The sequence below is a fragment of the Chiroxiphia lanceolata genome, chromosome 2 (assembly GCF_009829145.1).
Source record: "Chiroxiphia lanceolata isolate bChiLan1 chromosome 2, bChiLan1.pri, whole genome shotgun sequence".
NCBI classification, from domain to species: domain Eukaryota; kingdom Metazoa; phylum Chordata; class Aves; order Passeriformes; family Pipridae; genus Chiroxiphia; species Chiroxiphia lanceolata.
This window is the reverse complement of record NC_045638.1, coordinates 88,521,043-88,546,873: the sequence shown is the minus strand read 5'-3', so window position 1 is coordinate 88,546,873 and position 25,831 is coordinate 88,521,043. Positions and strand designations below refer to the sequence as shown.

Here is a 25,831-nt window from a genome sequence, read left to right as displayed (position 1 = left end):
TTATAGTCGGTGGAATCTAACTATTATCATCAGTGAGGGCCAGAAGTCTTAACTGATCTGTAGGCTTCACTGATAGTACTGCTTAAATTTCTGTCAGCTTTAATGGAAGCTCAGACATCTAGCACCTCTCCCAATGACTGCATGTGAACTCCTTAATTAGGTGTCATAATGAATCCTTCTTAGGTATTAGATTCCATAACTACAGGTGTCTAGTGCTATTTGAGATGTCTAAGTGATTTGACATTCACAAGGATTTGGCAGATACAATGCAGGACACTGCTAGGGGGATCATTCTGGAGTGGCAGTTGGAGGCCAAGCAGGATATCAGGAAGACATTTAAAATGGCACTAAACATTTATGATGAGGGTGGTAAAACACTGGCACAGGTTGCTCAGAGAGGTGGTAGATGCTCCATCCCTGTAAACATTCAAAATCAGGTTGGACAGGGCTCTGAGCAACCTGGTCTGGTGGGAGGTGTTTGTGGCCATGGCAAGGGGGTTGGACTAGATTACCTTTCAAAGGTCCCTTCCAATCCAAACCATTCTATGATTCTAGGATTTATAGTAAAGAAACTGTATCAAACCATTGCTTATGAACTACATCACTGGCTGCTCTCACACTAGAGAGAAACATGCGCTTTTATTAAAGAGGAGTTTTAGAACTTTTTAGTTCAACAGATATAATTAACACAATCTGACAAGTATTCTACCAAATAATGAGTGAGGTTATGATCATAGTTGCACTGTATCAGATATATTTTTCTTTCCTGGGCAGCAGTGAACATTACCTTTCACAGTGTTTGCTGGTTTAGAAAAAAGAGATGTGAAAACTGAACCAAGAATCTGCACTATGGTGGACTTTAAAAGACCTGGGACTTAATTAGTAATTATGCTGGGACAAACCCAGTAACTGTAATTGGAAATTAGTGTGAGGAAGGATCACAAGATTTGGTCCAGAGGGAAAGGTAAAGAGACCACTAGCTTTATTTGTTGCTGGGTTCAGAACCTGGTTTATTAAAATTAGAAGATATAAAATTACTTCTTTTCTCATTAATGGTACTGTAACCCCAATGGAGTCACCCAGGAAGCACACAATTCGTCCTTACACTTTTTATTGTTGGCAGATGATTATTTGCCACTAAAAGGAATACCCAGGACATGCTGAACTCTAAAATCCGGGGAACAACAGTTCCAAGAAAGTAAAGCTTGAATGCTGGTACATCCAGATATTTCAACAGAGTAAGTGTTTTTAAGGAAAATCAATAATTTGGTTCTTCAGACTACTTGGTTTAAAACCCAACTTTCCATTTAGCAAAATACCTTAAAGCAGATTACTACACCACTTCAACTGACCTACACTTCCTTTAAAAGTAGGAAAATGGGGATGACTAATTAAAGGTAATCCTTTTGCTTTGCTCATCTATTCCAAATATCATAAAGGGCAATAAAACTGAGGTGCTCTGCAGGCTGGCCCTTTGCCAACCATGTGCTGACTACATGTCTCAGCAGCTTTGTAGAGTGAGGGGTATGACTTCCAACCATGAGAAAGTTCACTCCAACACTCCACCACTGAGGTCCACAGTGCCCAGTGGGTGGAATTTGCTCCTGAACAGAAGAAAGGCATTAGAGCAGGAGCAGTCCATCAGCCTGGCACTGGGCATATTGAATGCTAAAGGGCTGACCAAGGGCTTGTTGTGGGTTACACAAGGGTCCCAGCTCATGTGCTGTCAGCCACAAGTGCTTTGCTTTCATCTCTCAGGGATAAGGGAAAAGAAATCTTTTGGTGAAGTGAGTGCTTGGGAGCAAGTGCTACTGGCAAATGTCTGAAAAATGGCGTAACAAACAGAGAATGCTTCTCTTTAGGAAAGCGGATGAATAATTGCATTTGTGTTGCTCAAAGCTGCCAAAAGAAGCACAGAAAGGGGTGGTGATGCACTGGCACAGGTTGCACAGAGAAGCTGTGGCTGCCCCATCCCTGGAAACATTCTAGGCTGGGATGGATGGGGCTTGGATCAACCTAGTCTAGTGAAACGTGTTCCTGCCCATGACAAGGAGGTTGAAAAGGGATCTTTAAGATCCCTTTCAACCCAAATCATTCTATGATTCTATAACTCTATGCTTTATTGTCTCCTTGACTTATACAGTTCATACCTGGATTTCAGGAACAATAGGACCTTTCTCTGAGCAGGAAGTTGCAAAAGCTGTCAGCGGAGATGGAGAAACCACAGGGTTGGGCCGGGCAAAGTTACTGAGGTCACAGCTTGGGATCTCATTCTCTTCATGCCTCATGACTATGGTTTCCATCACAAAGAAACGATCCCATGGTAGCCACAGCGTGTGTTCCTGGGTGATGAAGGGAGCCCGTTCAAAGTGCAGGATAATGGAGATTCCACCAATGGTAACAAGATCAAAGCTGTTTTTAAGAGATGGAATACAAAGTTAATGCAAGCACCACCCCCTCTGTTTGCAACAACTCCCTAGCAAGGACCCCCAGAAAAATAACTGCAAGAAATATCATCAGTCACATTTTATGAGCCTAAAACCTACAGCCCAAATAGGTTAGGTGAGTAACAGCAAGTGGCAGAGGCAGGAGTACAAGCTCAGCTTCTTTGCATTTTGTCCTCCTGAATATTAAAAACACACCCACACCTTTTTTGAAACAAATATTTATATTTTTGTTGGTGCTTTTCTAGTACTATTTGACCATACATACTCATTTTCTTTTTTTAAAAAGTATTTATTATCCAAACACAGTCAGATTGGATCAATTCACATGATGAAATATACTATTTGGAAAGTGGTTTCTCTGACATATCTGGATATAAACTGTCTTGGCATCACTGCTAACCTGACTAGTGCCTAATGCAACCCAGGAAACATGTAGAGCCCAGTCATGGACTGAGCCTGGTGTACTAGGAATGCATGCTGTGCAGGCTGTCTGTGTACCACAGGACTCAGCGCATCATCTTTTTTGACTCTTAATCATTAAGACCAGAGCAGATGAATCACTGTGGTCTGTGACTTCACCCTAAGCCACCTCCAGCCAAGTGGCTTTTCTGCCTCTGTTAGTGTTGGGTAACACTGTCAGGCTAACAGACAGCCCTCCAGAGCTGTGTGAAAAGATGTTACCTTGATAAGGAAAATATTCATCCTCTGGATGTAAAGATGTTGGGATAAGGTTCTGAGGTTTTTCTTAGTTTTGTATTTAAAGTCCACATCTTGTCTGAAATTGAGATTTTATCAAGTACCACAGGGTGTATCTACTATGTATAGATGCAAAAAAAGAGGTGTTAAGTGAGAAGAGAAGGGATTTCAATACAAATTGAAGACCTTTTGGGTTTGCTTCTTTGTGTTTTTCTCAGTATCTCTTCAGTTGCAATGCCAAATGTGTGCTTCAGGCAAAGGAAGTTTTCTCATCCCTGCTTCTCACTTTCCATGCTTGGCGCTGCTGTATGACAGTCTCACTCAGAGTTTACACATGTGAACAAGCTCACTGGCTTCAGAAGAACTTCTCGTGTGCTTAAAGAGCTGTGAGCTTATGTGCTTCGCTGCACGAGAACTGGGATCTGATTGCCCAAAGGCAGACTTGGTACACCTTGTAAATACAGGGTAAGAAACAAGATGAAAAATGGTTTTGAAATTATTTTTTAAAATTAATTGTGAGGCTTTCACATCAGCTGCAAAAATACCAGAGGAGCAACAACGGGTATGAACTACTTCTAAACACAAGTCTTTGGCAAGAAACGGCTTTGGAGAACCCTTTCTGGTTTATGACTAATGGAGTGAGGTCTCATTTAGCAAATATAACTATGGAAAGAAGGTTTTTCAGGGAAGAATGTCAAACTGAGTCCATGAGAGGAAGTGGAAAGCATTTTAAAAAGCTATAGCCATGTTTATTGTACCACTTGGGTTGGGGCATCAGTTTCCCAGACCTACAGAGCTTGGCTTGCAGCAACCTGATGAGTAACTTGTTGGTCCCTGCCAGCAAAGCTGAGCAACACTTGTACTCTGATGTGAATGTTTTTAACAGTCAATTAGCATTTGGCAAGTCCTTCAGCTGGGAAGAAGACGCTTGCTCTGCGTGGATCCGGGCACTGAACAGGGCAACAGGAGGGAAGAAATAAACATTACAAATGATGTTCAGTAAGTTTTTAGGCACGTTGGAAGAGGCTTTATTTGCAAACACCTCCATTTCACTTCTTTGGCTTCACTGAGTCTGGGACATGGATGGGAACTTGCCGCAGGGAAACATCCTGGCCTCTGCTGCATCCCCAAAACAGGATGCAGAAGGGAAAGTACCTCCTTGTCAGACTCCAGCAGCTGTGAAAACAGAGCCATGCAGTATTTTTTAGCAGTCAGTGTTGCTCATGACCTGGTTTTCCCAGAGTCTCAAGGTGCAGCTTTCAAGTTACCTTGATGAACTGAACAAAATGTAAACCCAAAACCAAACAGAAAAACCCAAACTGAAAACACCTTCTTTCCAGTTTCCCTTAGTGAAATTAAATTTAAAAAGGGGGAAACCATCTTGGGATTGAAGAAAAGAGATACTTTTATTTCTGTTTCTGCTGCTGATCTCTGATGTATTCTTTATCACTCTGAAAAAATCATACTTGTTGTACAGTTGTATTGCTGTTTTTCTTTAAAAACTCTGGAGAGACAGGCTGAAGGATGAAATTATCTATTTATCCACAAAGCAGGCTCAAAAAATAAGAACTCCGCAGAAAAGCGTAACCCTTTCCCATCTCTTTGCTCTGAAAGTTCATGTTTTTGGTATTTCTGAGAACACCAGGCCAAAGCTGCTGAATGTGAAAGAAAATGAATGTGAATGAAAATGAACTTGAAAGAAAAAGTCTGGAGACTTTCTTGTTGTTTTATTAACACTGTTCCTACAACTCAGGGACACTGAGGACCCGCAGCCTCTATAAAGTACCAGTTTAATCAAATATAAAGCTTTATTTAAAAATGTGGTTTATAATCCAGTTCTGATACTTTGATTTGTCTATTAACTTTGCTTTACAGAGAAGTGCATACAACAGAGTAGTTTGAGACTTGTCATTTTTTATTTGTGCCTTGTTACATGAACAAAATCTCTGTCCCAATAATTAGGCTAAAAACAAATGCAAGCCTTGAAGTTATAAAAGTTTTGCTCAGATTAAGTAATGTGACTTAAATAGGATGTAAGAGGAGAGCCCTGGAATACAGTGAACCCACTTACAGGGGTGAAAAATTCAGTTCACTGTACTTCTAAAACCAAAATTTTACTTACTCATTTTGAAACTTGGCCATGCCAAAAAAACCCACCAAAACCAACAAAACCAAACAAACCAAACCTGGAGCAACAAAATCAGCTTAGGAACCAATCTAGCTAAACTGATGCAATTGTATGTTTAAATTCCCTTACTTTAAACCCCCAGTTATCACTCTGCTATCAGTAAACTGATTTACTAAATCAATTTCAGGCAACTCAGTGCACATTTTCACGAATAGATATTCCTATGGTGAATATGCCAAATAATAAAGCTATTGAGTTTTATGCAGTTATCTCATAACCTCTGGAACAAGGTAACTGCTTGCATGTGTGCTCGCATTTATTCTCCAAAACAGAATGACACAGAAGATGGTCCAGATGACCCTGTATGACTGTGCACTGCACTGGACCAGGAATGCATGCAGCCTGCTACTGTAGGTCAGGAGAACCTACTTCTTGCCTAAGAGCATCAACTTCTTAAAACAAAGTGACTCAATCCCATGAAAACTGCACTGTGAAAAAGCCGAAGTCATGCTCTACTGAAAAATTACTCAAAACATAAAAAAAGATAATAGAGACTGGAATAGCAATAATTCTTTACATGATTTTGAAAGTGCATTACAAATAGTATTTAATGAATACTGTAACAATCAGTAAGGAAGGCAAGTAAATGTTAACTCCCTTTCACAATTTGGGTTGCTGGCCTGGGAAGGTCAAGAGATGCATCTAATGCTACCCACCAAATCAGCAGTGAGGCTAGGATTAGAAATAAGGGATGTCTGACAACATTTTCTGCCCTGATAAATTTTAGTCTGAATGGTCTTAAGTAGTTCAAGGTAATTTATACACTACTGAAGAATTCACTGGACTCAAGGACAGATCTGATGGGGCTTTGAGCAACCCGGTCTAGTGGAAGCTGCTCATGGTAGGGGGGTTGGAACTAGATGACCTTTAAGGTCCCTTCCGACACAAACGATTCCATGAGTCTATGATTTTGGTGTTCTTTAACTCGTCTATTCATGAAAAAGTGACTTTCACTTGTCCATTTATTACCTCCAGAGTACACAGATGCAGTGCTGTGTATTGTTCATTTAAGAAAATACCTGCGTGTATCCCTCAGCCAAGTTGGAAGGTATTTTTATTATTCCAGACACTCAGTACTGCAACTGGGCAATTTGTTGGATGTTGGCTGTGCACCACATGTGCATGAAGTTTCTGTAGAAGCAGACTGACTGGAGAGGAAGGTGAAGAAAGTGAAATCAGAAGAGCTGACACCACACAGTCTGGGGTTACGCTGACCCCCACCAGCTGCTGACAGAAACCACAGCTTTAGGATGAATCCCACTTGGTCACAGATTCCCTGCTCTGAGACAGCTGATCTCTGTCACTTTTATCACTTGGAGCTGAGTATCTGTTGGGGGCTGAGTCAGCAAACTGCAGGCTGAGCTTCTTGAAACTAATTTAACTTCTGCAGGTTGGCAGCCAGCCCCGAGGAACCAAGAGTCCACTGAAGCCTGGTGGAGCATACTGATGCTCCAGCTGCATTGCTTTATGCCCTGGGTCCCCTGCTCAGCCAGACTTTGGGAAGAACATGGCATGTAAGGAGCATCCCTAGTTTGAACTGCCAGAAGAAGTAGGTATATAGCAGTATGTGTGGGGGGTATTTGCCTTTTACCACCCAAGAACAAAATAGTTACTTGCCTGTAAGTTACAAAGGCCTGCAGCCTGGACAGCAGCACTCACCTCCATGCTCTGTCCCTGTTTAGCTTACTGGTATGTTTGCTGACTAGAGGTGCAGTAGAGGTGCTAGGTACAGCCCAATTGCAAAGTAAAGAGATGGTCCCTTCCTCAAAGTACTTCTAAGCTAAATGTAAGATTACACACAGTAGTTGGATCTTGTATATGTACAAGGAAACAGATAGAAAAAAGGTTATGACAGGCATTGTTGTCCAGGAATTTTTCAGGTACATTTTTCTGTTCTAATGGACACAGATTTTGTGCTGGTCCATACACAGCATGCTGATCATGAAAATGTGGTTTGGATCCCACTTTCATGCAAAGTAGGTTCAATAAGGATGATGGAGATACTCATAGCAGAAATGTTCAACTTTTTTCTTTTTTGCAGTAATGCCTAAGCTGTGGGGCAATAAAAAGACACCAGCTCCAGAGGCATCCTTTTCTAAGCAAGACCACTAGTTTTTCTGGAATGCCTTTTTATTATCCATATTTTATTGCCACGTCATCTAAGAGCTGGAGTATCACTCAGTAAGCCTCCCAGTCACCATCAGTGTTACAGTGGGTACAAACACCCCTGAGTGTGAACAGGCCAGCATTAAGCACAAGTTGCTACCACATGTTCATTATAATTCTATCAGGTTCTCAGGCCAAGTCAAACCTTCAATGAAGATTGTGGGTTGGAGAGGTGCTAAAATTTATAAATCCTCTCCCAAGTGCTATTGGTTAGTAGCACATAAAGCATGTGCGGCTGGAACCCCTTATGTTACATTTTTTTTCTTAAAAGAAAGGGAGCTAATTAGGATTGACAAACAAAAGATAAGATGAAAGACATTCCCAATTTACAATGCTTTTGTTTTGGTTGAGCATGATTGCTCAGATTTTGCCTCTAACACAACCGTAATCTTAATGACTTCTTTCTAATCATTTCAACATGAATTAGCATGAATAGAGCTCTTGGGACCATGAGACGTCTTTTCTTTATATGCATGGGCACTCCATTGCCCAATTCTTGGCTAAGGATTCTAGGTGATATCACAAAGTTAATACTAACAAATAATAAACAATAAGACTAGAATAGAATAGAATAGCAATAGAATAGAATAGGAATAGGATAGAATAGAATAGAATAGAATAGAATAGAATAGAATAGAATAGAATATTCAGTTGTTCAAGAACTACAAGGATCATCAAGTCCAACTGCCTGACCAATTCAGAGCTGATCAAATTAACCATATTATTAAGGGCATTGTCCAAATTACTCTTAAACACTGACAGGCTTGGGGAATCGATCACCTCTCTAGGAATTTTGAGGAGTACATTCAGTGCAGGTGGCTTGGGGTGCAGGTGCAGTTTGAGTTGCACATGGAACTCTGGGAACTGAAACAAAGGGCCATGAACTGCTGACCCTTTGCATAACAAATGGCATGAGGATTGTGGCCCAGTCAGGTGACAGGACACTCAGTGACGCAGCAGGAGCTGAGGACTCCAGACTTTCCTGTGCTTAGACTGTGAGGGGAAAAAAGCCCAGGGGTTCCTTTGTTTGGGGTTCTTCCTTGGAGGAACCAACCCAAGCTGTTATTTAGCTATTGCACCGAGATTAAATTCTTTTAAGGACTGAGATGTCTGAGACTCTGCTATTTGAAGTCTGGGGTCGAGCCAGTAAGGAAACCTAGTCTGACTGTGTGAGTGTGGGGTGTGTAGCTGTGAAGGGGCTTTGGTCTCAGCTCAGGTGCTGCGAGAATGACTGCCAGAGTGGCTCCGGGATGGTCAGACAGGGAAGTTTCTTGAATAGGACTCCTGTTCTCCTGTTCCAGTCTTTGAGCACCCTCTCAGTAATGTTTCCTCATATTCTGCCTAAACTTCCCCTGGTGCAGTTTCGAACCATTCCCACATGTCCTGTCACTGGATCACAGAGATGATCTCAGCACCTCCCTCTCCACATTCCTTCCTTGGGAAGCTGTAGGAAGCAAGGAGGTCACCCCTCAACCTCCTTTTCTCCAGCTAGACAAACCCAGAGTCCTCAGATGCTCCTCACACAGGACACTCCTTCCATCTCTACCGCCATCTTTCTTGCTCTCCTCTGGACACATTCAGGGACCTGAACATATTTCTTAAATTGTGGGGCCCACAACTGCACACCGTACCAACACTGAGTATAGTGGGACAATCACCTCTTTGACCAGCTGGTCACGCTATGTTTGATGCACCACAGGATGGAGTTTGCCCTCTTGGCTGCTAGGACACACTGCTGGCTCCTGTTCAGCTGCTGCTGGCCAGCATCCCCAGATCCCTATCTGCAAGGATGCTCTCCAGCCACTTCTCTTCCAACTTATACTTGTGTCTGGTATTACTCTATTCTGGGGGCAGAAAATCCAGCATTTTGATTTTTTAAATTTTATCCCATTCATCATAGCCCAATGCTCCAATCTAGATCCCACTGCAAGGTCTCCTGTCCCTCAAGAGAGTCAACAGCACCTCCCAATTTGGCATCATCAGCAAACTTGCTAATGGTGCATTCAACTCCTGCCCATATTGTAGATAAATACATTGAACAGGACTGGCTCTGGAACTGAACCCTGAGGAACAGCACTGGTGACTGGCCGCCAGCCCCGTAACAACCAACAATAATGTATCAGCATCTTAAAAATGCATCAAAAATAAAGGTGCTCTTGGAAGGAGTTTCTCTTTAATGTTCATGGCAATAATGCTGTTACTACTGCTTGAATACTGTAAATTCTATACAGACATCCTACCTGCCATCTTGTCTGCTGATTGTGTACCCAAGGTGAGGATTGTTGACAAAGCTGATGTTCACTCCGACTAGAGGGGTTCCATCTGACGTCATAACCTGGCCTCGAATCACACATGCATGTCTGCAAAAAGGAGAAAAATAATAAGAAATAGTAAGTATTTTTGACAAATGTAGGTTTTTCCTCTATTTCTGTGTCTGGGAATTCTAATGCATTAGAAAGTCCAGGCCTTTATATCCTGGAAAGCTGGAAGCTATGCTGTGTGTTTTGATGGTGGGATGCTGCTCTTGAAGGCTTTCTCAGGAGTTATGTAAAAACATCCATACCTAAGTTAAGGTTTACAATTATCCTACTCTACAAAAGCAACTGCTGCAGCATATCCTTCATTAGCTATAAACTTTTGTAGGATTCACAATATCACACTGGAATTTCACAGAATCATAGAATATCCTGAGTTGAAAGGGACCAACAGAGGTCATCGAGCCCAATTCCTGTCCCTGCACAGGACAGCCCCAAAACCACACCATGTTCCTGAGAGTGTTATCCAAATACTTCTTGAACTCTGTCAGGCTTGATGCCATGACCAATTCCCATGGAAGCCTGCTCCAGTGCCCAACCACCCTCTGGGTGAAGAACCTTTTCCTAATATCTAATAATGTCTTAACAATATTGCCCTAATGCAATGTGCATTTTAAAATCAAAGAGAACAGGCACTTACCAAGTGGTGAATGGACATATTTAAGGCACAAGAGCCACAGAAGCCCTTGACCAAGGCTTGGCAGCTCATTTCTTCCCCATTTGGGAAAATTGCAACAGATAATTTGCTAGGTTCAGATACCTTCTTTACAAACTGCTTGAGGAGCTGAGCATGCTAACAGGATAGGCTTTTTCTTCTCCTCTTTTTCTTCCCCAGTTTGGCAGATTGCACTGTTTTATAGGATACACCTACTCTAATTACTCTATGCTCTGTAATGTGCTCTTTTATCTAAGGACTTCAAGGATCCTTACAAACATTGATTAATATTGCAAGACTCATACTTTTACAGAGAGAGGGAAATAAAGCACAGAATGATTTTCAGTTGTCCAAGGTCAGTCAGAAAACATGCAGTAACGCCAAAGACAAATTTCCTAGGTTCTTATTCCAAAGTCTGTTTCCAGACCTCTAAGTCATTACTATACTACTACTTTAGGAGCTTCCCATAAAGACAAAGCAGCACATGTCTGTGAGACTGTCTGAACCCAATTTTTGGCTGAAGGTAACTATTTTTCTGAGTAGCAACAGCAAATTGTTGTGTCAGTGTGCTAACGTGACCCAGTGAATGATTTTCCTAACTGCCATCCTGCTGGAGAGCAGAGATTGAAAGCTAGTGTTCCTCCAGGTGCAGGACCAGATCTCAGTTAGAGTAAATCATCCCAGCTGCACTTCAACAGAGCAATGGTGCTTTACTGGTTTACTGAGGCAAAGGATGATATCCGCAATGTTTTGTAAAGACGATTTCATAAACTTGGATCATTTAGGGATCATTTTCCTACAGTTCGCCTAAAAATCTGAGATTGTATAATGCAAAGAGATAAAGTATAATTTCTATCCAATAAAGGCTGCACAATTTGTGCATTCCACAGTTCAGAAAGCAGATCATTTGCCAGGGAGTCCTAAATAAAATTCCCACTGATCTAAATGGAGAGCTCCGATATTAACAAAAATGACTGAAGGGTTACCAAAATGTGTCTGCAATCTAAAATGTGACCGGATTAACACATAATTTTGGAATAGGCCGCAGGAAAACGGGATATTGGAAATGATTTTTCTATCATTGAGTTTACTTTGATATATCATCACTGACTTGTTAGGAGTCATGTAGGCAAGGACTTGGACAAAGTTTGGAGCTAGTAATCACAGAGTCCTAGAATCTCTGAATGGTCTGGGTTGGAAGTGACCTCATACACCATCTAGTTCCAACCCCCCTGCCATGGGCAGGGACACCTTTCACTAGACTGGGTTGCTCAGAGCCCCATCCAGCCTGGCCTTGAACAGTTCCAGGGATGGGGCTAATGGGGAGAATAATATCCTTAATACTGCTATTGCTTCTCCTATTGAAGAGCTCTAACTCAGCTTCCCATATTCAACAAATGGAAAATAATATTCCAGTACAGTATTATGCACATCACTATCTAACACACAGGTAGAGCATAACTCAAAGGATCACAATGCCATTGAATATGCTTGGAAAAATGTCAACACTTGGAATAACCCCAGTGAAGTCAACAGGTTACCAACCATAGTTCAATTTCAGCAAAAAGTGAATGTGACTGAGCACACCTCTGACTCAAGAGCAGAAGCTAGGCCTTCTCTTCCCAGATTTTTCCATGATCGACTCCACCCTGCTGTCTCTTTTTCCATCCTTTAGAGAGAGCAGAGGAAGGGTTTGAAACAGCCTTCTCTCATTTTCTCGTGAAATGGCTGCATATTTTGTGAAAGTCAAAGAATCACTGCAGATTTGAATGCAGTTTCTTGAATACTAAGACCTGAGCATGACCGACTCAGTATTCTGAATCACATATTCCACACAGGGACCACAAATGTTTTAAAATAATTGAGAGACAATATCACACATTTCTATGAATGCAAGAACACTTCCATCTCTTGTTTTTGGTTCCAAGAGTTAAAAGGAAGTAAAGGAAAAAATACAGATTGCAGCTGTCTCTCCTGCTGCCCTACACAAAACACATCCAAGCAGTTGCAAACTTCTACATAATATTGCATGCACATTGGCCTAGACCCTTGGCTCAGTCAATGGGGGGATGCGCTTTATATCAGCAAGCATCTGGTCCGTTACATATCACTGACAACTATTTCTACAACAAGTACCAGGACAATGTGGACAAGCAAGGAACTTCCTCTCTTCTTGGCAGCTCGCTTCTCATTGTAGTTCCAGCTCTGCCAGCACATCTTCGTGCTCACTAACTTGGACACTGTCCCTTCTCAGAGAAGCAGCTTGTCAGCAAGCCCAGCTGCATCCACCACCCTCCCGAGGACTATAAGAGTAGCTTTATTTCCATGCTATAAGAAAAGATGTTCCCACAGAGGGGACATCATTCCCAAACCACAGTGATAAAAAGAAGCTGGAGCAACATGCACAAATTTGAATTCATTTAAAAGCGAGAGGGATGGGAACTGGAGGAAAACTCAAGCTCAGACCATCCCTGATTAGTCTCAAATCTTCTCTTCCTGGGTGTCAAAATTTACTCCACTTGCATAAAACAGTTCATACAGACTGTTGGAAGCAGCTGGTTTCTCTAGTGCCAACATGTCCTTTCTGGAGGCAAGATCGAGTATCCACAATGCCCAAGCCCCCCAGGAACCTGGTTAATGCTAATTTAGTCAGCCATTTCCTTCAGAAGACCTTGGTCTAAATGCAATTACCCTACAAAGAAGTTAAGTGGTACTGCTAAGATGCTCAGCTCTGCTAGAAGGTCTCTCAATACATTTACATAAAATTATCTCTCATGTTAATAGAAGAGATTTATTCCATCAGTCCAGGAATGCTAGCTCAGTGTTTTCTGCAGTTGAACACAACTGGATTTCTTGTAGCCGGAGCTTCATCGTTCCATTAAATTATTAACAGATTTCATGTATTGCCTCTGTTTTTTGGTTTGTTTTTGGTTTTGTTTATATCTTTGTTTTGTTTCCTTCACTACTGTTACATGAGGCTGCATGGATTCTTGTTTTACAAGGAAAATCAGTCTCAATTTTTCCTCTTCTTTAATTACATTTTTCCTTTTTTTTTTAATTTGGCCATAAAAGTTTGCCTGAAAGACCAAATCATTCTCAAAATGCTCTCTAGGATGCCAGATGGGGTATCAGACAATTTTGCACTGTTGCTTTGTGAAGTCTTTATTCCCAAGAAAATTAAATTAAGTCTTTCTGGTAAGATCTGGGCCACAGTGGCAAAACGGACAGGGGTGCACTGATGCCTTTACGTTCCCATTGCTCAGATACAAATAAAGTTTGACAACCTGTCAAGAAAATTCAAGCAGACAAAACCAGCCTTAGAACAGAAGCCATCTTACATTGTGGTAGCACATGAAAGATTTGTCTTTAATAATAACTCTGATTCAGTGTTTCACAACTTAGACGTTGGTCCTTCCAATACTCCTTACTCAAAGATGTTTTCTGCTGACACTGTGCTTGGCATTAGGAAAAAAGAGAAAAATACTGCTTCTGCTAGGCATTTTTCACTGGGAAAATTCCATGCATCCTAACCCCCACTTTTTCTGCAAGAAATGTATATTCTTTCCTTGACTGAGGATAGGGGCCATAGGAAATCTCACCCTGATGAATTTCTGCTGCTTCTCAAAATATTTCCAACATAACTCATTGTGCCTTCTCCTTTAAAGGTTTCAGATGTGTGGAAATGGTCTTCATGACTGCTTAGCCATCCTCAGCCAAGTTATTAATAATATGTATTTTAATTTGACACTATAAATCTCTTTGACCTTACCACTTCCATATTTTATTGGTATATATAAATACATACACACATATACAAGATTTATCTTTCTGCTCTGGATAAAACTTCAACAGAGTACCACAGAATAAAAATCTAGAAAGTTATAGTTCATTGGTAAGAATGTTATTAATGAAATTAGATGATCTCAGTTTCATTTTTTCTTCTGCTCCGGCCTTTCTGTGTGACACTGGTCATGTCATCTAGTCTGTATGTGTCTCTGTACTTCACCTGCAAAACAACAGTCCTCTGCTTATTGAGGCCTTTGAGTTTTTAGGATTTTTAGCTTTTTGTAGCTTTTAATGTAGTTTTCCTTCACTTTAGACTGTTACTTTCTTACTGTTTGTGTGTCACATTAATGAAGCTTTGGTTTAATTGTCTTTTAACCATCTTTTCAAGGCAATAGATATTCAGCAAGAACATTCCATTGCATTCCATTGGGATGTGCACCTGGACCAAAATAACAAGAGATATGGTAGACAAAACAAGATAGAAGGCCCAAGACCATTGGAGGGACCCCAGTGGGGCAGGGTACCAGGGCAAAAGGGGTCTTAGGATTGGCTGTCCCTATTAGATATGATAATTAGTAAAGATATAAAAGTGTAAGAATTCTGTATGTGGGGGCATGCACCTTTTGTACTCTGTGGCCAGAAGGCCTTCAATAAAAGAGCTGTTCTCTATCTTATTTAATTTGCCTGGAGAGTTTTTTCTCCCAAAGATTTTAGACATCATTATAGAGATATAAGAAGAATAATTGTAATAATCTGATAATCCCTTGCGTAGGGATTTTACATTCTCATGGAACCTCATCTGTGATACGCTTAGGCTGATAAGTGCCTATAAGTACAGTCATTTGGTACAATCTCCTGGCTTTAGCTGCTGTGGCCATTTTGCTTGAGAATAACAGGACAAAGCAAAATGTATCTCGTTCATTTTGAGTTGAATGCACCTGTCTCATGTTAAACAACCTCAGGGCAGTCTAGTATCAGGATAGATAGAAAACCTGGTATAATGCCAAGGTAAAAGCTAAGGGCATTATGATCAAACACATGGACACAGAGAAAATGCCTGAGCTGGCAGATGAAGGACAAAAGAAGAAAAGGAAAGATCAGAACATGCAGACGTTTAAGTTCATTGCTCGTGGCAGTATTTCCCTCAAAAGCTGTCTGTAAAAACAGCCTTGCCCATTTGCCTCTTAACAGTGGAGAAAAACCTCCTGACAGTCTTCCCTTGAATTGAAGGCAATCCCTGTCTGGCTCTTTCGGTTCAGTTTAGTTCTAGGAAAAGCTTAAACTTGAAACCTATGCACTGTTCTTAGCTGCCATCTGAATTAAGGAATTAAGGTTAGGAAAAAGAATGCAAATGATCCTGCTGAAGGTTTCCTTGTTAAAAAAGAAAAAAAAGGTACACATATAGAAAATGAACATTAAAAGAGCAGTTATCCAGAAAGACCCCCACACTACCACAGATAGCACAAGTGAGTTTCTGAAAGGGTTTGGCACATGTTGGGCAGCTGGGATACAAATCCTGCTGGCTTTAGTAGGGCCTGGTGCATTAGGACATGGGGTAAAGGTTTTAAACTGAAAGAGGGTAGATTCGGACTAAATTCAAGGAAGAAGTAGTTTACAATAAGGGTGTTAAAACACTAGCAAAGGCTGTGTGGAGAGGTGCTGGCTGCCCCATCCCTGGAAATATTCAAGGTCAGGCTGGATGGGGCTTTAAGTAACCTAATGCAGTTGAAAATGTCCCTGCTCATGGCAACGGGGTTGGATGATGGCCTTTAAAAATCCTTTTCACCCCAAACCATTGTATATCTGAATTAGGCTAATCTGAGGAGTTCACAGTAAGGGAAGCACCAGAATGCCCAAGTCAATCTGACAAAGGGACTAATGTTTGACCATATCCCAGATGGGGACTTGCTAAAGTGGCACTGACAGATTGGTTTATGTCAGATCCTGCCACTCAGCTTTGTGAGGAGGTGATGGAACAATGACCCTGGAGAAAGAGAATGTGTCATGCAGAGCAAAGTTTATAAGAGCTCTGAATAGGCTCAGTAAAAGACAGCCAGTTCTAAATTGCAGCCAGAAGCAGTACCTGGTCTGTTTGTTTAACTTACTCAGTGAACCTATTTATAAGGTCCCATCAGTGAAGGATCAAGAGACGAGGATGATTATGTGGACATGGTCCTCAACTGTTAATCTTTCCCAAGAAGCCTTCTACAGCCTTTTAGATATTCCACAATACATACAGTAAAGCTGAGTGAATGAAAAGCCCCAGTGGAAACCCATTACTTAAATTGCTAAAGGACAGGGAAACACTGCATAATGCTTGGATACTTTTATATATGGGTCTAGTGAAGTTGGTATTTGAAGTTAAAAAGCAAAGTGCTTATTAATCAATATAATAACACCTCTAGATGCAGATTCTATTCTTGTTGCTCTTTAGACCTGGTCTAACTTGACAGTATCAAACCAGTGGGCCCTTTTCATCTGCTATTTTTAGTATCCATGCAAGGGTTTGGTTTTGTGACCAGTTGTTGTCCAGTTTCTCAGGCTCCCCACTGCTCCGCAAAGACTTATAAACTGATAGTTCTTGAATATCACCTTGGTTATCATCTTTTTTTTAGCAATATTAGTGTCTGCTAATTGTAGCTCCTCCATAAGGAAAAGAAGGTGTCTTTATTGCATGTCTTTATTACAGTTCAGTAACAAAATGTAGTATCTTTTGAGGACCACTTCTCGAAAACCCATGATGGAATGATCACCACTCTCAAAAGAATTCCCTGTTGGTTCCTTTCCTGAAAGGCTCAGGCCCTTATTGCTTTGAAAACTTCTCCCAAGAATTGAACCTTATTCACCTTCTTGATGTATGTCCGTTTTCTCTTTATAAAAGCACAGTCTTCCTCTTTGATCTGCCAAACAAGCTGGCCAGCGCTGGAAAGACATCCCACTCCTACCAGCCAAAGCATCTTGTGTCTACCTCTATGCCTCATTGACTCGCTATTTTTACATCCCAAGATTTTTCAGCTGAGCTATAATGGGAAGGTGGGAGGATAAGGGATATGGGAAGGATACTCAGCAAAGGAAAAGACACTGATGATGTCTGGGAAATAAAAACTGGCTCCAACTATACTATTTAAATGAAGGAATTTTAGAATAGAGTTTTATAGGAAATGCAGCACATAATAAAGTTGGGCTGTGCTTTATTGCAGTTTCAGTGAAGAATCCTTTTATTCCCAATGTGGTTGACTAATGCTTTAAAAGTTGATGATTCTCTCCTTTTCTTCAGTACAACCAAAGAAACACTCTCTTGCTTTGCATAAGATATCAAAGAAACAGAATCACATTCATACTTTTTTAGGTCTGTTCAATCCAAGTCAAGTGTCCAGTAGCATGTAAGTGCAAGATAATTTTTCCACCTAATACTGAATTATGCTCATTTCATAATTTTTCAGAAATGATTCTATAACCCTTATTTCTGTGAGAGGTAAAGACTTTATGCTGCAATAACTTTCAGAGATGAATAATGTATTCATGCCAAGTCTTCACTAAAAATGTCTGCAGAACTTACCAGTTCTGTATTATTACAGTATTTTACATCTGGTATTTATTTGGTAAGCTATGGCCACATATTCAGCTCTGCAGAAGAACAAGAATAAAAGCACTTCTTTCCACTGAATCTGAGGCATCATGAAAGCAAAACTGAGCAGAAGAGAAGGAAAAAGACATTTTTTCCAGGTTAATTATAAAATGAGCTCTGAAAGTTCTTTAACTACATATAAGATGTCTGATAGCTTTGTAACGATCCAAAAGATTTAGGAAAAAATTATTCAATAAAATATATAAGATTGTATGTTTGTGATTTTAAAACTGCTTTCTTATGTAGTGGGTTTTAACCAATTTAGGAAATAAATGTCACACTTTAAGGACAGACTCTTCCTGATAGGGCTGCTCTATCATGATGCATCAGCACCTACAGCATAGTTTAGACTCCTAAATCCAAACGTGCATGTCAGCACCTCTGTAATCCAGGAGGTACTTAGCTCATTAGGAGGTTTTTTTTCAAAGCCTGAAAGCTTTGAAGGCTTGAAATTTGTCTTTGCATACTCCAAGAGCTCCTTGGGGGACATGTATCACTTGAGACCTTTTAATTCCAGGTACAGGATGGTGCAGCATCTCTATCAGCTGTCTTGCCAGACCCTGGAAGCATGCCCAAATCACACCAGGAAGATCCTACTCAGGAGTTTGTGCTTGGTAATAAATATCCAATATTTTTAAAATATTTGTTAAAAACTGCACCCAAGTTTCTCTAATGACTGTATACAGGACCTACAGAGTCATTGAATCATTAGGGTTGGAAAAGACCTACTAAATTATCGAGTCCAATCATCTTCCTCCTATGCCACTTGTGAAAGAGGAAAATAATTACATCATGATTACACTATAGAAAAAACCATAAATATGGATAGGAATTTTGCTTTCGTTAAGTCCTGTGGGTACAAATTCCACAAAGTTCAAGTAAGTAGCTGCACATATTGCATTAGTTTACTGTATAGAAATAATGCCATGGTCAACTCAAAATCCCTTTAAGATGAAATAATGCCACACTATAGAATTTAAATCAAAAGAAAAAGAAAAACATTGGAAAGAAAATATATATGCCCTGTACACTGAAAAGGTAAGTTTTAAAAGCATACTTTCCTCTTAAATGGAATAATTACCAAAATAAAAATCGGTAAGTATTTTACAATTCCTTGCTATTCTATATGTCATAAAGCTATGATCTGTAGCTAATAAGCAGGTCGTTTAAAGAGAAAACAACAAAAGTAGAATGATGCCTTTGGAAGACAATAATGCTGGGAAGGAGAGGGTTTGAAGAGGTGCTATGTTGGCTCTGTTTAAAATATGGAAAAACGTGACCCTGCTTTCATCAGTGTAGGTACCATGCTGTGCCACAAGTACTCACCCTCAGGAATGCTGGATTCTGCCTAATATCTATGACACAGTCTTAAACAGATGCAGAATTCCAAACTGTCCTAACCCGTAGAGCTGCTGAGCTCCACAAGCTCCTTCATCGCCTCTGCATGCCTGTGCTCAGTGGGTGCATCTGACCCAAAGCATTTCCTGCCATCTAAGGGAGCTGCATCTGACTGGAGTTAGGCCAGAGCCATGGGCTGGACTAGTCAACTCAGGCGAAATCATCAGGATAAAGCCACATCTGGTAAGTTTGGGGTTTTTGACTTTTGTCTTCAACTATAAAAGAAGTGTTTCTTATGTCACTGTATCAAAGTTATACTTTTCTTGAGAAAAAAATACAGAAAAGACAGAGCACTTTGGTTTCCCTGGCAAGGAACCTCAGAAAGATCGGCTGGGGTGAACCCACAGTCCTCAAGGTGTGGGAAGAAATGTGAGAAAGGACAAGAGAAGGTGCTTTGAATGTCTTCATAGAATCATAGAACAGCTAGGGTTGGAAGAGGTCTTACAGATCATGTAGTTCCAACCCCCCTACCATGGGCAGGACACCTTCTACTAGACAAGGCTGCTGAAAGTCTCATCCAGCCTGGCCTTGAACACTTCCAGCGATGGGGCAGCCATAACTTCTCTGGGCAAACTCCTTTAAGGATACTAAGATAACATAGCAATATTCTTCCAAAACACTTAGAACTGAGCCAGATGGGCTACCAAAACATTTTGAAAAAGCATTTCAATCCTCCCCTATTTTCTTAGCTGTTCTTTGGCCATGATCAATGCTCAGCATTTTGGTTTGATGGCGTTTGGGATAGATGCAGTTTAACTCTGCCAAAAAACCCCCATACATTTATTTATTTATAGTAAAATAGTGCACACAGGCATTTATAGCATACCTGTCTCTCTGAGCTTCTAACAGTGCTGTGTAACCCTCCCCACCTGGATCAGTAAGGTAGGTTGTACTGCCTCGCACACAGAGGGGACACAGGAAGGAGGAGTGCCATGTTTACGGACACCTTGTCACTCAGTAGTGGAAAAAACTGTGAAAAGTCAATTCTGATCAGAATTTTAAACCAGGAAAACGAATTACTTTTTGTATGTAGACTACTGACCTGAGGGCAATCAGGGACTATTCTTGCAGCTGATATCAGATGCTGCTCTATGATGTTTCATTATAACTCAGATGGTTATTTCTAGCTGCCCAAGTAATCAGTACAGGTTAATACTGCTGTCAGCAAGTAGATATACACAACCTGTCCCAAAAAAGAAGGGATAAAAAACACACTTACTTAAAAATCACCTGATTTCATTTCAGATTTTCTTTACAAAAGTGCCAATTCTGCACATGGTCGTCTTAGGTACTTTAGCCTGTGCCAACACGTACCATAAAAGATTCTGTGAATCAGGACTTTAGCCTATTCTCACCATTTTCTGACACTGTCCCTCAGAAGAGAATAAATATATCAGATGTCCTACTTTAAAGTCAACAACTTGACACCACTGCATCTTGTGCTGCTCCTTATGGTGATGGACAACTAAGAATGGCTTAAAAACAACAAAGCAAACAGCAAGAGTAAGTGGTTTCAAAATCAATACAAGAACGATCAAGTAGTGGAAGAGTACTTGTTATCTGTTCATCAAAATGATGTGAAAAGACATTCTGTGCATTCAGAATTTAATTTAGCTACTTGCTTTATCATCATAAACACTCATTTCAATATAGGTAATGATTATTTTTTCTTACCAAACATGAATAATATATAATTGCTGGTATTTAGGAAGAGACAAGGTCTTTACCTTTATCCATCAGGGTAATTTATCATTGTCTTTCTTTTTCCTTTGCAGTGGTGAGAGAGCTTGTCAGCTCAGCTTGTTCTTAAAAAGCTGGAGTGTAATTCAATAATAAATTCACTCAAAGGCTAGCTGTCATGAGACATTCATTTATTTGTATCCATTAGGTGATCTGCACTGCTGTTCTCTCTGGAGAGTGGCTAAGCTGCATTTTGAAGCCCAGGAAATATATTGCAGAGATATTCAGTCACTTTCTTCACACTGCTGCTGCTTCTACACAGGTTCTACAGGGATGCAAATGTGCCAAGGTTCCCCCAGGGTGATAATCAGTCAGCCATGTCCTAGTAAAGCCTGAAGGAATAGACCGTAATTCCTGACCTGAATGATGAGTGTGCCTGTGCCACAGGTACCTATGCAGGATACCAAACACACAGGATACAGAGATCCATGTCACTTCTGTGGTGCCTGCTCATGGAGGACCGCTCACAGCAAGTGGCATGGACCCAACTCCAACCCTACCCCATGAAGATGACAGCGTTGGGACAGAAAGACTTACGACGTTCCAGGCCCAGCAATCTACAGTCCTGATCTACACCAAGGAGGAGATGGCTTCATGAATCACCACAGCAGCAATGGGAGAGGGTTGTCCTAAGGCAGGATGCTGGAGCCCTTCATAAGAACAGTTCTCTCCTGTCAGACAAACTTTTAAGCCAGAAGCTGGAAGGAGAGACGAGAACAGTTCATCTTGCCCCCGGCTGCTGCTGTGATCTTCACAGAGACACTGAGCAGTTTCATGGATAACAGGGATATTAGTACCTGTCTGTTGTAAAAGCAACTAGAGGAGATTCAACAGCAAGAATACTACCGAAGAAAGGGCATATCCACACATGCAGATATAGGCAGTCCTATTTGCCTAGACTAACTGGGTCCCAGATGGTCCCAGTCCATGCTCCTCCATGTATCAGTCACTGACCACTGCTGAAGCGCCCTCACTTCCAGGGTGATAAGAGGCAGCTGTTCAAAGGTCCAGCTTTCTAGGTAGTGAAACAGGCAGGTGAAATTACAAAGAGAAGCCAAATAAGCAGAAAACCCTTGCAGTGGTTGAATTTATCCAGATCTATAGGATCTTTTAAGAACTAACAGGAACAAACAACGTCTTTTAAGATCCCAAAAGAGTAATGGCATTTTTAACAACTCTGATAAGCCTGGACTTTGTGCTGTTCCAGGGGAAAATATGCTTTCTGTTGAGGTCCTTCACTGTTACTTGCAATCACACTTGTGAATCAAGATACTTAACTTGAGAGATGCAATACAATCGCAGCTTGAGGTGACATACCTGTAGACCATATTTAGTAGCACAAATCCAATGCTGCTAATTTGAGAATGGCAACCTCATAAATTGATAACTCTGTATAATCCTTTGTGTTAACTTAAATGCAACAAGGAGCCCCATTAATTAGTTCCACTGCATTTAATAAAATGTAATCATTAAAACCATTCCTATTGATCTGAATCTTTGCATTCCCTCACATACCAGATAAACATTTCTGCTAGCAGGTGCTCCTTTTGAATCTCAAACGCATGTAACTCCTGCAGGAGTTTATGTGACCCTAAATGACACAGTCTTTCTGTTGGTCCTCTGCTGGCACTCTCACAAAAAAATTAGAAATTCCCACTATTTTCCCCCATCTCTGTGCGCTGTTGAATGTAAGCAGCCTTCAAAGAGAAGCTGCAGGTTTTTGGTTTTTTTTATCGCACATGTATGAATATTTCTATAGTTCATTAGTTGTATGGAAAGTTCATTAAACACAGACATGTGTCTACCAAAACTCTCTACCTATCAGAATGGATACATATGGACCTGATATCAGAGTCCTCTGTGGAAATGATGAGGAATTGCAGCCCTAGATATATCAGAAAAATGAAATTATAAGCATAATGTATTTTATATTCTGAAGCCTGATTTTACAGCAACAAATCACAGCAATTGACAGCAGAGAATTCACTGTGCTAACATTTAGTCCAGAGTCTGGACTGTTCAGTATCCAGTACATGGGATCTTCAGAATGTTGATGAAGGACAACAGTTTGAAACACAATGAGTGTTTGTTTATAGTCTGAATCACTGTTGTCAGCTTTCTTGGACCTTGAAGGTCTTGGAAGCAAGAAATATCAGGGAAACTATCACATCAGGCCAATTCCCTGATATTGGTGTGCTTCATGTCTGAGATCAGCCTGTAGAGTACCAAAAAAGGCCATATATGGGAGGTGGTGGTACCCAAGGGATGCTGTCAATGTCCCTTCACAAAAGGTTGGATCTAGAAGGGCCTGAGAGGCCTGTTGAGATGTAAGTGCTGAAATAAATACCCATACAAACATGAGGGTTGTATATTTTCAGTTCCAACCTATTCACTGCTATGTGTGGGAAAGCTGAAAGTAAGCAGTTCATGACTGGGTGAAATTCAACAGAGTCCAAACTTAAGTGTTGAGAGCTACCTCTGGGATCAAGGTCACTACTTCTGAAAGGCAATACTCAGGGCAGACACTGATCTAAGAATCTCACATCCCAGGTGCCCTGCTATAAGCACATGATTTCAAGGGATGACTGACCCTGACAGCTAGGAATGTACTTGAATGGTTGAGATGCAGTCACAGAAGTGAACTTTCAAAGTTTTCTTTCCCAGTTCCTGTTTTTTGATGATCATTGTGATGGTAAAAAATGTACTGGTGTTAAAATCAATCTGTATTCAATCTGATTCTTTATATTGCAAATCATTCTAATAGCCCTCCCTAGGTGTTGTGATTTTCCTCAGTTCTTTTGAGGTCTCTAATAGTCACACAATAGATTGCAAATACCATTCTAGTTTCCTTCCCTTTGGCTCTGTCAGTGGAAGAAGATCTGTCACTGCTGTTTAGGAGATACTTGTGGTCAATGTCAGTCATTTGAACAAGAATAGCCCTGCTGAACGGATGCCTTTCACTCCTTGAAATAAGAAAACTCAAGAAAGATGCAACTGCCCATATGGGTTGGGAGAGAAGCATCTTGTCTTACTGGCTGGCAGGAAATTGTAGATGAGGAGACAGTCAGCCGAACTACATCAGCCACAAAATTCTTCAGATATCTACTTCACTTAAACAATTTCCATGTTTTACATCTTGCTGCCATTCCATGTCTTAAAATGACCAAGTGGCTTTACCACTTACTGAATCAAACCCAAAATTCACTTACCCGCCTTCAAAAGGATTGTCTCCTGGGATGACGTGAGTGCTGTCCTTGCCAATCAGGAACTTGATTCGATCATAGAAGGAATGCAAGCTCTGCTGGGAGATGGGGGCTTGTGTCTCCTGGATGATATCCAGGGGGTCTGGGGAGCCCAGGCAAAGCGCATTGACATGGCACAGTGGCTGTAAGCAGCAATCTGGGTCCATGCAATCCACCAGGCCATCTGCAAAAGGGTAAGAAAGATTTTAGAGCAATGGTAATGTGGAGTGCTATAGACTTCAGGATGCAAAAACTCTTTCCAACACAGACAAAAGAGAAATGCAGATTTTCACCTACAAAGAGTAAGGCATATTCACTGAAAGTCAAAATAAAGAACATAAAATACGTATTAATATGTAACATAAATATGCAGTAATATGTAATATATGAAAACTCACAAATTAGATTAGACCCTAAAAAAAGCATATTTTAGGCTAATTCTAGGGTGTGCCATTCCACGTCTCAGTCACTGTGATAACTCTAGAGCCCCAAAAGGTTGTTTTGTTTTCTTCTGCCAATATACGTACAACTTTTGTACACTGCTCCTGTTCCCTGTGCAAATCATAGACACATTGCATCATACCAAAGCTATCAGGTTTGCTTTCAGCAGGACTAAATAGTGAATAAAGTCACTGTATCTACCATGGCTGCAGAGAGATCGGTACACACAACCCGGTAAAACAGAATAGAAAGTAAAGAAGATTTTCCTGGGAGGGTTTGATCTCTTTTGACCTTTGTCACATTGATTCCATACAGACGCAGAGTAACAGATGACTCAAACTCTCAGGATATAAATCTTGTACTTTTAGCACCACTAAATTAATAATAACAACAATAATAGCACTGGACACACATGAAAAAGCTTGCAGAGAGTATGCTAGTAAAATGAGGGTTTGCATATCTGTCAAGCCATCAAACACACAGACAGTACCAGTTCCCCTCCCACCACCACAGCAACATCCCCCCATTCATTTTGAGATGTCACTGCTCATTGCAGACAGCTCAGGAAAAAACAGTGACAGGAAAGGAAATACAAAAAAAGCTCAAAAGAGGTTTGATGAAGCATCACATTTAGCAATAAAAGTTGTTAGCATGTAGTAGAGACAGATCTTTAAATCTGATAAGGGAACTGGATGTTTTTGTTCTGCGGTAATGGGATATGGAGCCCTTCACTTCCAACTCATCAGTTCAAGTAAGACAGTTTGACAGTGAATGAAAATTATTACCATGTGATGGCTGTTCACAGACCTATGTGAAATGAGTGGTTGGTCTCTGTGTAGTTCCTGGGAGCTCCATATATCAGAGAAACCACCTTTACATTTACTAACTATTTTAGCATAGAGGCAAGGGATGAACATACCAGGAGAGCAATACAGTCCTGAGAGGTAGTTTCCTCCTGAAGTGTGATGAGATTTGGAGTTTTCAGGATAATGTATTGTTTATTTCAAAGAAGCATTAAATTTAAACACGACAGTTTGTCACTGTTACTATTTGTGAGCTTCAGTTTTGTCCCAGTTTCACCTATGAAACCCAGTATGAACTAGAAGTCGTTTCTCCAGTGTTATTGGTA

General features: G+C 40.7%; 1 protein-coding gene across 10 annotated transcripts in view; it reads right to left on the bottom strand.

Moving 5' to 3' along the window:
* TENM4 (teneurin transmembrane protein 4) overlaps positions 1–25,831 on the bottom strand; it is a 601,078-nt gene that overhangs the window by 73,005 nt on the left and 502,242 nt on the right. For all 10 annotated transcript variants that reach the window (XM_032679109.1, XM_032679110.1, XM_032679111.1 and 7 more), the window contains 3 exons: positions 24,229–24,445; positions 9,738–9,857; positions 2,151–2,412 (listed from right to left, as the gene is read on the bottom strand). In XM_032679109.1, the coding sequence (XP_032535000.1) occupies positions 2,151–2,412; positions 9,738–9,857; positions 24,229–24,445 (599 nt within the window). The remainder of the gene's footprint in view (positions 1–2,150; positions 2,413–9,737; positions 9,858–24,228; positions 24,446–25,831) is intronic.